Raw genomic sequence first — 14,801 nt, 5'->3', positions numbered from 1 at the left:
AAATGTTGGGTTTGAAATACTTGGTTTGATAGGATTGTGAGTTTTGCCATTTGAGAAAGCTTGCTTTTTCTTACTTACTCTTTAATAATTCCAACTTATCTACAAAGCTGCCAGATGTTTGACAGCAGTTTAATACTGAAATCTTAGGAGGAGTGAGTTTTGAGGATGGAAAGCAACAAGCTAACTTGCTGAACTGGAACAAGAAAGTTTTTCTATGCACAAAGCTTTGTAAGAAAGAAAGCACTAGGAGGCGGCCATTGGTGTCAGTAGACTTTAATTTCATAGATTTAATTTCAGGCCTAACGTGTAAGGAACATGCCCCCGCTTGGGGAAGGGACCAGACTTGATTTGGCCTCTGAACTGGTGCTTACCTAGTACATTTATGCAACTGATTTCTGCAGACAATACCACAGCACTTGCATGCTTACATTGTCAACCCTTTAGCTCAAATAATTCTGTTTGTCGAAATAACCATTATGCTTACTAAATAATGATGCAAGTCTTACTGCCCTTATGCCACCACACAGTGGATATAAATGTATGAATTCATGATGTAACATTGAAGAGCTATGTATTTTTAAAGAGTCCAGGTCAATATTTAACTGATAATGACCTTGACGACTACAGTTTCTCTGCAGGCACAATGTTTTCTAAACTGACCTCTAAGAGTGTACAATGTGAGCCCAAGTGTCTGCATCACTTCCGTGTCTTCTTCCTTTTTCCCCTCAAAAGTACCAAGGGTAAGAATTTCAGTTAAATGACACCTGCTTTTGGCACAGGGAATATTTAACCAAGCGCCTAGATATGAACTCAGATTCTTAATTTTAAGAATCTAATTTTGCCAGAGGTTGTTATGGCTCTTGTTGTTTAATCATTTGTTCACATGCATTTCTGTGGGTTGTTAAAGAATAGTCTTTCTCTTGAATGCGCTACACCAAACAATTGTAATAAAACTGCTTTAAAGAATTGGGAAAGATACTACAATTATTCTGAATTGGATTTTTAAGGTTACCATCTTTGATTTACTGAAATTACCCTTCATCTCCCCTTACACAGTCCTTTCAGAAGTCCTTCTTTGCTAGCAGGACAATCGCAGCTGAAGACCTGTTAACCTCCCACATCAATTTGCTTTCTGAAAGTGTGACTTTCATCAGTACCTCCTTATTCTCTGTCACCAGAAAAAATCCTGAACTAGCAGTGCAGTGTTGAGACTGTTGGTTTATCAGGGATTGTTGTCTGAAAGCTCAGGATATTTAGTCTTCAGTTTCATTTTACATCCTCCTTACCAGCTGCCTGGTAGTAAAGTCACAGATTTCATCATTCAGAAAGAAGCAGCCGTGCTAGTTGCCAGTATCTTGAAAAATGGTCATACCGTTCATTGTAGCACATCACCACAAGCAATGCTGGCAGCTTGGCTTTGCATCCCTCTCATCCTTCTCCACCACTGAATAAACTGTTGAAAGACTAAGAAAAGCTGTTGTGAAGAACATGCAGCAGGTGGTATGGCCTGTGTCCCTCAGTCTCCAGCCCACTTAATTTGCCAGTCAGTTGCAGAGAATTACGAGTGCGACCCAAAAGCCATGGCTGAAACGTGAAGTCATGGGTTTTGGCTTACACAGGAGCTTGCATTTTGGTGGAGGAAGGAAGCAGGAAGTTTATTAGTAAAATAATGGCAGTGGGCAAAGTATTTCTTAAAGTTAAGACCACCTAGACAATTTTAAATGTACATGTTTTCTTTCCTTTTTTTTTTTTTTTGTCTTTTCCCATTGCCATTTACTTTGCTTCAGTCTTGACGAGAAAAGGGAATCATATGCTTTATTGGGTGATGACTGAGAATCCTCTCCCTTGCCAGCTGTGTGCCCCTAGGATAGCTCTATGAGACGTGAACTGTGTGAAAACCATGTTAATAAATTTCAGCTGAATGTTTACTACTAGGGCAAAACGTGAACGTTTTGGTCACCTATGACAGGGTTAATTTTTTTTTCCTCAAAACTTATGCAAAAGCAGGCATAGTGTAATATGGTGCTTGTAGACTCTTTAAGAAAAAAATGAGTTCATTAAATTAAGAGGTATTGGTCAGTATCTGATTAACACTGACTGACGTTAGTACAGTGGGCTAGTGGGTTCTCTGAAACCAGCCCCAGACAGGGGAAGGGCAAGTAGAGAGGAGAGCAGCCGTAAATTCATGACACAGCTGTAGTATTTGCCCAGACACTTTGAACAGTGCTTTTCTAGTCCTGTCCTTCCAGAGAGGTGGAGAGCTGAAAGAGGAGGTGAAAAACCAGGAGAGATGAGGACTTGATAGAGATTTGCAGAAAAAAGGAAATTGTGAGTTGGTTAAAAGATGCCTCTAGTCTTCTCCCGTAATAATAATCATTGTGAGGGGCTCCCAAAATCTAGCCCTGGACCTCATTTATTTTGTGTTCCGAAAAGCTAGCCCTGGACCTCATTTATTCTGTACACAGGAAATAGCAACAAGTTTGGAAAAACATTTTAATTGTGATCATCTGAACAACTGCTTTGGAGTTTAATCTCCCATTAATGATGATTGTTTAAAGAAAATACTTAAAATTATCTGTTGTCTGCCTCTAATGGAAATGTTTTATGGTCGGATCTGGATAAACATTTATTGCTTCATATCTCTTCTTAGTTCTTGGATAAAGATTATATATGTATAAAACAAACGCACGCATACAAGTAAGGATATACCCAAGAGCTGTTGGATGGAGGCTTTAGTGTGTGTTACAGCATGCATGAATTTTTGAAAGTAAGAGCCTTCTCTAGTAGATGTATATTAATACACCTGATTTTGGAGGTAAATTGATTTTATAGCTCCTTTAAACAGATAATCTGGATTAATTCTGCAATCCACCTCTATTTGGGCGTATCACCCTATGGGTAAAGATAACAGGTTGAATTCTAGTCAGCCTTTTTTTGTTGTTTTGTTGTTTCATTTCTTCCTGTAGCCTAAAGCTTTGGCAGCTTCCAGTGTATTCAAAAGCAAAGCAAACCCCTCTTTTTATAGTAAACATAACTCCTGATCTGCTGAAGAGTCACCAGCAGTGGGGGTTATTTTAATGGACATGCTGTATTACTTTAATCTAAGCCTTTCACCATCTGTTCTGCCTATAACAGTGAATGCAAAAAGAACATATTTTACATTTCAGGATTACATTAGTAAAAAGTAAGATAAAAGTGATTTAAAAGCATGCATATGTTCTTAGTACAATGCAGCCCGCATCTGTGATGTTTTTTTTCTCATGGTTAAGACACAAATCAAGAGGAAAGCTGTTAATGCTGGTGTAGTGAAAGTTTTTCATGGAAAAGAGAACTCTGAGAGGGTTTCACTATATATTTAATGTTTATAATGATAAAAACCTGAGTAGGCTGCCAGAAAATTAGATATCTGTAACTTCTATTGTTTGAACATCTGGCACGGTGTGTGGAGCAGGCTGCTGCTGCTGCATATGGCAGGATGAGTGCTCAGGCCAGTGAGACACCTGTAGGAATGGAAGGTCAGGCAAAAGAAAATCACCTGAGAAATATTAAGTTGTCTACTGGCCTAATGCACTTCCATGGGCTCTCGTAAAGTAAGCTTTTCTTAGATATGGAACTTCTATTTTCCTATTTCCTTGCCCCTTCAGCCCTCCTGAAGATTTTCTTGGAGTGAATACAGCATCAGTGATGGCCTATAGCCCCTTTTTACGTCTGTGCTAATCCCACTGGTGTGCTCTCACTGTGATGGGACACTGGATTGGCACTCTGGAAGAAATTTCTAGTACCTGGAGGTGGCAATTCAGTTTCCAGGAACCAGCTGGAGGACCATCTGATTTATTTATTGTTATTGTTTATGCCAGAAGACAATTCAGAGATCACCTGAAGGGATTTCAGATGTTGCCTGTCTGAAGTTCTTTATCATGTTTAACTTCTGTCTGCTGGTTAAACTTTGTCAAAAAAACCCCAAAATAATAAATTCTGCCTGATAGGAGTCAGAAGGCAAAAATTAGCAGAAAGGAAAACATTTTTGGTGAGGCAGGACTGGGATTGAAAAAAAAATTATATTTTCACTAATTTTAATTGGCCATAATTTCCAGTAGAGCTGATTCCGTTTTCCATGGTCTTTCATCACTTGACACATGGGAGCCTAATTCTGACTTGAGAGATAGTGTTTCCACTCCCATTTCAGTAAAGCAGTATCTTTGATCATCCTTTCATTCCCCCCCCCCCCCCGTCAACATGTCACACATACCCGTATTTGGAGTCTCCACCTGTCAACATCAGATTCCCAGAAGAGGCAGTGGTAGGACTGCAGCAGTCGAGGCAGCCTGATGATGCCAAATAGAGATGTGGTTAGCTTTAAAGGGAATTTGACGTATTTTTGGCCTATGTCTGCTTATGTTTTACCTTAAGAGTAGGCAGTCATAATCAAACCTTGGTAGACATGTGGGCCACAAGCAATTCAGTGTGTTAATTTAATTCTGTCCATGGCCTAGCAGCTGCTATGGGTCAGATCTCAATCATCATTTACATCAAGTACAAAAAATATGCATGAAGTATGGTTGGTCTTGACTACATGGTTATAAGACATTACATGGTGCATTTCTGATGTACCAAACAAGTACCCTTTGAAATGTTTTTGCTTTCTTTAAGAAAAGTGCACAAAGGCCTGTGCAATTGAATCCTCTGTGGTTAGGTTCAGGATAAAAAAAAAAAATTGAGTATGTTTTCAGTTAAATGGAGAAATTCCCTTCAAGAGAAGCTGTGTTGGACCTTGAGGTGTCCTTACAAACAAAGAACTAATAGAAGAATAGCTATTGGGGCTAAATGAAATGAAGAATTTTCAGTTTGAAAGAGTCTCTGGCATTTATTATCATCATAAATTGTCCAAAAAAATGAAATTCCATTATAATATAATTAGAAATTAATTTTCCTTGTCCTCCTTATGAAAGAAATACTTACTATGAGTTTTGTTTTTAATAAGAAAATAAATGAACTTTTAACTTTTTTATACTTACACTTATGCTTATATTATCCTGTATTTCAGCTTAACTTTAAAAAAAAAGTTAAAGTTTTTTTTAATTAAAAAATCTAGTTTATAAAAGTCAAATCCCCCAAAAGCACTAAAAATAATTCTAAAATTAAGAACAGGTACAAAAGTAGTTTTCTTTTTGTGCATTTTCATTTTAACTAAAATTTAACAGTCAAAATCTTGTTATAATTTCTGATTTTTTCATTGGAAACAATTGTATCTATATATTTTTGTCAAAAATTTTACAATAATTCAGTCACTATTTATGAAGATAACTTTGTGACTAAGCAGTTTAAAGACATTAGATCTGAAAGGAAAATAAAAGAGTTAGATGTTCTAGTTAGTCACATAACGTTGTGATGGCTGAATAAAGTTCCTAGTTACTGGCATTTAAAAGAACTCTTTTGTGGCTCTGTAACTATCTTACCTCCATGCAAAATCAGATTTATCATTTCATCTCTAAAACCTTGCGATGAATATGGTGGTACTAACTTGCTGACCTCCTCCATATCTATTGGTAGGCTTTTTGCCTATGGGTGTTCCTCTGACAACTAATAACAAAATAGAATCGAGCTCCTCGAAGCCATGACCCTTTCTTTCTTTCCTTTGAATAACCTATTGTGTTAACAAACAGTATTCACAAATATAAACTGGAATACTGAAGAAATACCCAATTAAATGCCAAAACCACTACTGATGTTGCACAGATGGTTTAAGTTTCTGTAAGTCAAACATCTGGTCAGTACTTTCGATTGGTAAGTGCATAAAACCTTGATCCTGGATGATAATGAGGAGTTTCATAGCAACTCAATCTAATGAAAGGGAAGGTAAGCTTATGTTTTCAGGAGAGAGGCCCTAATGCCTATTAAAAGAAAAGGCAGAGTGGGCATCTGGAAGGTGAGTGATGGAATGAGAGAATTCCAATGTTTCATGTTGTAATGCATTGATTTGTGACAAGAGTGCAGTACTGAAGAGGTGAGCGTGTACAGCTTTGGTCTCATCCCAATCCGTAATCATGGGTGAAATTGATTTAAAGATGTTCCATGAAGTTCGACAGTTCCAATAAATAAAAAGATTTAAAAATGCGATAGCTAAATCCTAGGAGGTTTAATAAGCATTCTTTTTATTTCTTTTCTTTCCCAAAAAGTATCTAAAAGTTTGAAACATTCATTATGAACATCTAGAAATCTGTGACATTTAACTTAACCCTTACTTCTCTCTAAACACATGCCCACGCTCCTATTCCATGTGCTTTTCCAACTGCCTGCTAGGTGCCGCTTCTGTGTTGGGAGGGCCCTGCTTAAGTGAGGGTGCCAAATGCCCACTCCGCCTGCTTTGGCTAGCAGTCACCTTTTCTGGTGAATAGTTTCTGGATTTTCCTTGTTCCCACACTGCAACAGAGCTGTGATTTTTAGCTTCCTACTGATCTGCCATCACTTTGGAGCTTCACTCTGTAGTAGTGTTGGTAGTCCCAGGACCTACAGGAGGCTTCTTTTCCCTACTAATAGGAGGAAAGAAGTTCAAAGATACCACTCCAGGTAAGAAAAGAAAATCCAAGAACAAACAAAATATGAGGAAAAGAGAGGGAACCCCTAGAAAAAGAGCTTGGAATACATTCAGTTTCAATTTGACATGCAAGAATGCTCCAGGAGCGACGTTATTTCAGTCCCTTTCGAAAGCATTTTGCCGAGGAGCGTTGGCGCACCATTGCTGAGCATAAGCACCAGCTTTCAAAGCAATAAGAAAAACCTGGACATATGAAAAAAATATTGAATCGCAACATTGACGTTGCTGAGCCTAATATTACACATCATAAAGGAGATGGCTGTTAAGGGTCGACATGGGATGTTTTAGACTTTCATGAGGTCTGTCCTGTCATCTGTGAGCTCATTACAGAGTGTTGTACAGGAAAGGACTAGGAGTCCAATCAGAAGGTGCAGAGGTGGGCACACTCACCAAAAACACCCTATCACATACATACTCTGTCTTTTCAGTGCAGTTACTTGCAGATTTCACCCAGGCATAGTAATTTCCCCACTGCTTCTCCTGTTTTGCAGTATTCTGGATTTCACACCGAGAGATCTGAGTCTGACCACGAGAGCCAGTGGGGCGGGAGCCCCCTGACCGATACGGCTTCTCCCCAGCTACTGGAGCCGGCGGACAGACCGAGCTCCCAGCACCACGACGTCTCCTGTGCCTACAGACAGTACTCGGACCGCAGTGCTCTCTGCTACGGTTTTGCGCTCGACCACTCCAGGCTGACCGATGACAGACACTTCCATACTCAGGCCTGCGAAGGAGGCAGATGTGAAGCTGGCCGGTATTTTCTTGGCACGCCACAGCCGGGAAGGGAGAGCTGGTGGGGTTCTCGTTCAGCATTGCCTCTGACTAAGTCGTCCCCTGAGAGCAGAGAAGCGTATGAGAACAGTATGCCCCACATAACGTCAGTGCACAGGATTCATGGTAAGAGATAACAAGGATTTGCAGAAGAGGCACCATCTCAGATAAAGCAACATGATGTGCAGTTGTTTATGTGAGAGACAGAAAATGAGAGAGACTCTTGATGTATGTCCTTGTCTCAGAGATTGCATCTATGGAGATGAGGAATACTTAAAATTCAAGCTGAGTTTGACAGTCTGGCTTATATGCAGCAAAATAGAATTTTGTTCCATATTTTTTAATCTGTGAAATTAAGATGGAAATATCTGACTGGTGAGATTTTAAGGATGATCTTAAAAATATAACCAAAATGATACACCTGATAGAAATGTGTTATTTATTTGACTTAAGAACAAACTACTTTGGATGGAATATATTTAGCAAAAAATTGGAGCTAGATCCAAGGTAGATACTAAAAAATCTTTAAAGTCTTTGGAGAAATTGTTCTCCAAATGACTTTTTTCTCTGCACTGGTTATTACTAGATTCTGTAATGTTTGCTGTTTATTTTTATTTGAAATGGGCAATTCAAATTAACATTTTCTTTTGGTTTCAGACATTTATCCCCAGCTATAATTTTTAGCCAATCTGAGTCTCTCCATCCTTTCAGCACCAAGCCTGAAGCCTTGCTTGGTGTCTGGCAGGTTGCAAACTCAGTGCATTAGCGCATCTTCAGAGGGTGACGCTAACAAAAAAAACCCTCAGCGAAAGGCTGATCTTGGGTTTCGAAAAAACCAAAGGTCCTTAGGTTTAAAGGGTAGGCTGAGAGTTGAAAGACTGCAACTGTCCCAAAAGTCAGAGTTCAAGGTTGTAAGGATAGATTCAGCATAAAAAAAAAAGTGCTTTTCTATTAAAATAATCTGTCAAAACATAGGTTGTATTACAGAACTCATAAAAGCTAATTACATCAGTACCATTCCATTGACTTGCAGAATGAGGTTTTGGAAATCAAAAAGAACTGTACTATTTTACTCCAATCTGAGGAAAATTATGTTGAGATTAGAAAAATGGTTAAATAGCAAGTTCTGGGAAATCGAGTCAGAGGAAAAATGAGGAAGGAAAAGGAGCCCTAAATTTTGCTGATGAGGACTGTTCTCCACTTTTCCAGTGAGAGCACATCTCCTTCCTTGTGTCTGTTCTGTACTTCTCTCATACTTGTGTTTCTCTAGCTTTTTCTCCTCCAGAAAAGAAGATTGAGAAATGTATAATAATTTTGCTGGCAAATTTTATGCATGATAATTCTTGCTGAGCATAGAAAGATAATAATGTAGAAATATCATATGCAGGTACAAATACAAAAGTGCTAAATATTTATTCCATACTTTCATCAAGGATAATCAATGCAAATGGATAATATAATTTGATTTTAGTTTGTTCCTTGATTTTGCTGTAATTCCGGGTGCTGCAGTTATTTTTTTTATTGTATCAAGTCTTGTGTGTTTCATTAGGCCTTCAGTCTGCATGTAGCTTTGGTGGTAAACCCTGACATGTTGGTCTTAGTTGAGGAGAGGAACATCTCATCTTTCCTTACAAATGTGCCATTTTCATTCAGATTTAGGCAGTTTCAAACCTTGGTCTTTCACAAATAAATCTCCTTTTGACAATACTACGTGAACATTTCTGTCAGGGCAGTTTCTTTGGGCAGAAAATATTTTCTTTCTTTTCTGTTCTTTTAATGTGTCTTCTGGTAGTTCTGGCTCGGAGTCACCTCACAATAATGACAATTAGCTGACCAGTATGGCAGGCCCTGGTTATTGCATATGAACCCACGTGTTTCTGGTCACACTCAGGAAGTCTGGGACACTGCAGATATGGTCTGTGCAGTGAGACAAACTGAGCAAGTGGTTTAGAGCCGTGGCCGACCAGCTTCCCAGTGTGTCGTGGTGTGCTGGTGTACCACGTGCTCTGGTCGCTGGAGCTCCCTTCCACCTCCAGGCCCTGGCATTTTGGGTAGATTTATGCTCATGAGATACTCCACAATGCAGTACTTCCACTGACAAATGGCAGGATACGTTTATTATAAAAGCCCATCACTGATTTTTGTCATGAACTCTGCAACACAGCAGTAGGTCTACCACCCAAACAGATTTATATGCCTCGACCCAACACAGAGCAAGGGGAACTACCTGTGCTAGTCTGAAAATAGGTTTCCTTTGAGGAGTCCTGTCAACGAACGTAACAGTCCTCATCCCCAAAGAGGACTTTATATGTGCTGAGGCAAAGGCATCGTTAACTAATTTGTGCAAGTCCAACACGTGCCCTCTTGCAGGCACGTATCTCAGCAAATCCTTTATCGAGCCCTTCACTGTAGTGTGGCATTAGCTGGCTGTTCACGTCTGGGGGCCACTCACTTTCTTCCTAGTGAGGATTGACAGGTCTGATTCTGTCTGTCCTTTCAGCTACAAGCAAGCTGAACACCTTCTCTGATATGTCTATGGGCCTTATTTTTTAAAGAGCGTTAAGAACGTAGTTATATTTTCCCATTCTAAAAGTTTTATACAGCAAATATTTATGCATTGGGATATGACATCACATTTTTACAGTAACCTTGTCTAACAGCCATGGGTTCTTATACTTCTAAAGAAGAACTGCTTCATTACTTGTGTTTATTTATTGTTGTGTAAGCTGTGTAAAGTCACTACAGGGCCACAAACTTTTCCACAATGCTGTCTCTATGTTTTAGTTCCTGGAAAGGCCTAAGAAGACATGTTGGAATGATGTCCATTTGTAATTCCTTGAGATTTGTGGTTTCACCATGGTCCCAATTCACTCAGACTTTGTTGATGCAAAGAGGTAGTGAGGGGTCAGAGGCCTGAACTTCGTTGTGGAGGGCATTTTGACATGCCCTAGGGTACCCTGCCTGGCCTCTAGCTGCTCCAGAAGACACAGAGTTCCTGTAGAGTTGGTGCCATACCTGCTGGGCCCGTGCACACGCTTGGTTACCCCAGAGTGTCTCAGGTGGCACTGGATGTCTGTGTTGAGGTGCTTAGATCTCTTCTTTGTATATTTTCAGCTGTGTTACTTGTTGCATGTGCAGACACTGGAAACTAGAGGTTGTCACTGAAAAGCAAGGGCTCTACCGTGGCCAGTTTTGGTGAATTTGTTATGAGTCACTTGCCTCTGTCTTGGTTTTCTGCCTGTAAAATAAGGTTTAGTGTACTTGTTCTTCAAGATTGCTTGCCTCCTTCAACCTCAATGCTTCTCCCCTTTCTCTCTTTCCTAGGGAGAGGACACTGGGATGAGGACAGTGTTGTTAGCTCACCCGATCCTGGCTCTGCCAGTGAATCAGGTGACCGATACCGTACTGAGCAATACCAGAGCAGCCCGCATGAGCCCAGCAAAATTGAAACTCTAATAAGAGCCACCCAGCAAATGATTAAAGAGGAAGAAAACAGACTACAGCTGCGGAAAACGACCCCTGATCCACTGGTCTCCATTAACGGCGCAGGGAAGAAGCACACTATCTGTTTTGCAAACTATCCTCAGCAGCAGCTGGCAGGGGATGTCTGCCGCGTCCCGACGGTTGCCAGCACTCCTCCCTGTGAACACATCCAGCAACGAGATGGAAAGATTATGAGCCCACGTGAAAATGACTATGACAACAGCCCCACAACACTGTCTAGGATAAGCAGCCCCAATTCTGACCGAATATCAAAATCTAGCTTGGTACTAGCTAAAGACTACCTGCATTCAGACATGTCCCCTCATCAAACCCCAGGGGACCACCCAGCAGCCTCTCCAAATTATTACAGCTCCCACAGGCAGTACTTTGATAAGCATGCTTACACATTAACTGGCTATGCCCTGGAGCATCTATATGACACGGAAACCATTAGAAACTATTCGCTAGGCTGCAATGGATCACACTTCGATGTGACTTCTCACTTAAGGATGCAGCAAGATCCAGCACAAGGACACAAGGGAACATCTGTTATAATAACCAATGGAAGCTGACACTTTTTTTCTAAAAACTTTTGTCCTTTAAAAAATAACCTTTGAGATCTAATTGGAAGATATTATATGTTTCCATGCCCTTGTCGTTACCAGCATTTGATACACCACAGTGCACTAGAAAGAATAACCTAAGGTTTGGGGGGATTAAGTTAGTTAACACACATTACTTTTAAAAAATAAAAATGCACTGGCATGCAGGGTTAGAGTGAATAGATCTAAACTCAAGGTTCGTGCCATGCAAGGTGAGAAGGATGGAAGAGGTCTAGGCAGGGAGTGCTTGGGGCAAGCTAGCAGAGCAATTTATGCACATTGTGTAAGAGGTGGTTGGTTGGAAATGCTGCCTAGGGCAGACCTTCTGAACTGCATGTGCCCCACAGGTCCCAGCCAACAAAACTGCTGTGCACCCTTTTTATGCAGAAAGTTGGAATGTGTTCCTTCAAAATACACGTCAAAATGTGTACTTCTGGTGATCTGTGTATTCCCTAATGGCCAAGTGTGTTATGCTGCTCCATGGTATAAAGCATCCATGGCTAACCAATACAAAATCAAAAAGGGGAGAAAGAAGAGAGAACTCCTCGAATTGTTATTTCCTTGTGTACTCACATGCATAGCTATTTACATACGCTTGATTTGAAAGGAGTCAAATGAGCAGTATCCTTATGATTAGTACGATCAAATATTTACTTCTGTATTTAAAAGAAAGAGGGCCTTTCTCAGTGTAGTTTTGAGAAATACATAGGGCTTGGTTGTCTTGATGTAGAGATGGGAGATTGTCCTCATATTTTTGAAACGTTGCACAAAGTGGGTAGTGGAGTGAAATGGAAGAAAATTGTCAGGAGAAACAGGAGAATAGGCTGGAATTAGGAGTGGTCCAAGATAAAAACATTTAACCTTATGGCTATGTATGCCATTTACTAATAATTGTAAGGAAAAGTGGTTCTAAATGGCCAAATAATTAAGAATTAATTTGAAACACAGAAGGAACTCAGTAGAATCATAGAAATTTTGCTGTAAAATACAAAGGCAATTGTGTAAGTGTAAAAATATGAGAGGCGAGAGTAGACAAAAACTGTATGGTGGTTTGTCCTACTTCTGATAAAGTTTTGGAGTAAATTAAGAAAGTAGAGAAAATTGTAACTACTCTGTCTGACATACAGTAAAGTAATAGGTATGACTTTGAAAAAGACATATGCATTCTTTTCTTGCTTGCAGCAGAAAATTTAATGAATATCAGAACATATTAGGGATATCAAAATCAGTCATATGTACATAAAAAAGTACTGAGGGAAATCAGGGTTCCAAGAAATTTGATTGCATTAAGAATGCTGATATTATCAGGGCCTGTCCTGGAGTTATAGAAGACATCAAAAGAGGCAGAGAACTTTTTGCAATTTTTAATAATCTCATGAACAAAGAGACACTAATTGATTGGAAAAGAGTAAATAAAAAACATATGCTAAAAAAAGTAAAATAGAGCATTTGTAGGCACAATTGCTAGACCTGTCCTTCTTTGTATGGCATTTGTATGAAGTCTCAAAGTTGACTGCAACGGGAGCAGGACCACCACTCCCTATTATACCAATGTGGAGGTAAGGGGACTTGAGGTTGTTACTAAAATGAGATTAGCACTAAGTCTAGCTTCATTTGTAACATTAAGAAGCTCGACATATGGGACTGAGTCATCAATGGGACTAAATATAAACCAGCATGCTATGGGTGGGTTAAAAATATCTATTTTCAAATAAAACTAATCAGAAGCAAAAGCTAAATAATAACATTATAAGCCACGTAAGTAGAGATGTACTTGAAAGCAGAGGAAATTACCTCTCTGAACTTGGAATATTGTGTATAGTCCTGATCATTCCAAGGCAGATTGTGAATCTTGAATTGAGTAGTACCTTACTCCATAAGCAATCTTTGTTGACTGCAGTGTGATCACTCCTGGTGAAATGTACGTTGAACACAAGGAAGAGCAACACAGTCTGGTCTTTATTATCTAAAGCTTATAATAGAAAAGGTGGAGCAGAGCTCAGCAAAAGATAAAGAGACTGAAAGATCTAATAAAAACTTTAAATAAACTGGGTCTGTCATCTTTGTAAGGGAAAAGAGTAAGGGGGAATGTCACTGGTGTGCACCAAGCTCTGCACAGAGGAGAGATAAATAATGGTCTAAAACTATTTGAACTAGCGGCAGAAATGAGAGACAGGGCATTGAATGTTAGCCAAGGCAAAATGAGAACAAAATGATTTGGCAAGAAGTTTATTTGACTAACTGCCAAATGAATAACAAAGGTCATAAAGAGAAGCAGCTAGAGATTTTTGTTTGTTTGTTTGTTTGAAGATAAAAACAAGGCAAATAATTGAGAGGAAGAAAACCATTGACAACTGTTAACTCAGAGGAAGGAATGGACCAAAATAGACTTCTTTCAGGCCAACAATTGTATATATTCCTAAAGCATAGGAATGAGAAAGTATTTTTGATAAATCTAGTTCTGGATACATATTTATTTCACTTATTCCTATGAATAATATGAATAAGCTTGTATTTGGAGTCTCATTGTACAGTATTAAAATACAATTTGCAAAGCGAATTAGAGTAGAGGTACATGGTATCATATTAGCCCTAATAGTACATATAAAAATAAGTCTAAGTGTCAATATTATTTTGTATTACAGAAGAGTTTCCTAAACTGTTTGGACCAATGGGATTTTGTCAGCACCCAAGTTTCTTGGGATCACTGGGCACTCTTGTTATCAAGCTTTTAATTAGAAGGCAATAGAGTTCTGCAGACCAGCTGCAGTTCCCTGGCTATGGTCTAATGGCCACGAATAGTCAGGAAACCACAGTTTGGACACTGTTGTATTTGCATTCTGACAGGCACTTTTGAAAAATAGAAGATTTATAAAACAAACAGGCACAATATAAGATGCTTGTACTCTGTGTGATTTCACCTAGGAAAAAAGCCAGTGTGCTATGCAATAAAAATTCCTCATTCTTATTTACTGTGATCCCAAAATAAAACTTCCCAAACTGTAGTAATTTATCCTATTTTCAGTAGTTCCAGTCCACTATGATGACAAATGCAGCAAAATGCACTGTAATGAATGAAATGTATCAGTAGAGAGGTCTGTACATGCAGCCACGTTGTGCTACAAGCAAAGGCTGATGCTCACTCCCCTCATGGGATTCCAGCAACTGACACTCCTTAGCATTTCAGTACAGTCTGCTGGAGATAGATGCCTTTTGTCAGCTAATTTGCCATCTTGCTTCTTCAGATAGCCAGGAATTACTTCTTAATTGACAGAAAGCATTGAATGTTGTAAACATAGACTCCGCATGCTACATGAAAGCAAGTTTGCAATCTTAATTATAGCATATAA

At 39.3% G+C, this 14,801-nt stretch overlaps 1 protein-coding gene across 1 annotated transcript in view; it reads left to right on the top strand.

Moving 5' to 3' along the window:
• Window positions 1-11,421, top strand: part of SIM1 (single-minded family bHLH transcription factor 1) — a 47,877-nt gene extending 36,456 nt beyond the window's left edge. Inside the window, exons 10-11 of the mRNA XM_010573371.1 lie at window positions 7,087-7,492; window positions 10,691-11,421. Coding sequence (XP_010571673.1) covers window positions 7,087-7,492; window positions 10,691-11,421 — 1,137 coding nt within the window. The remainder of the gene's footprint in view (window positions 1-7,086; window positions 7,493-10,690) is intronic.
• The last annotated feature ends 3,380 nt before the right edge of the window (window positions 11,422-14,801 follow it).

Source organism: Haliaeetus leucocephalus, unplaced genomic scaffold (assembly GCF_000737465.1).
Source record: "Haliaeetus leucocephalus isolate CR32 unplaced genomic scaffold, Haliaeetus_leucocephalus-4.0 Scaffold384, whole genome shotgun sequence".
Taxonomy (NCBI): domain Eukaryota; kingdom Metazoa; phylum Chordata; class Aves; order Accipitriformes; family Accipitridae; genus Haliaeetus; species Haliaeetus leucocephalus.
This window is presented reverse-complemented; position numbering and strand designations above follow the sequence as displayed.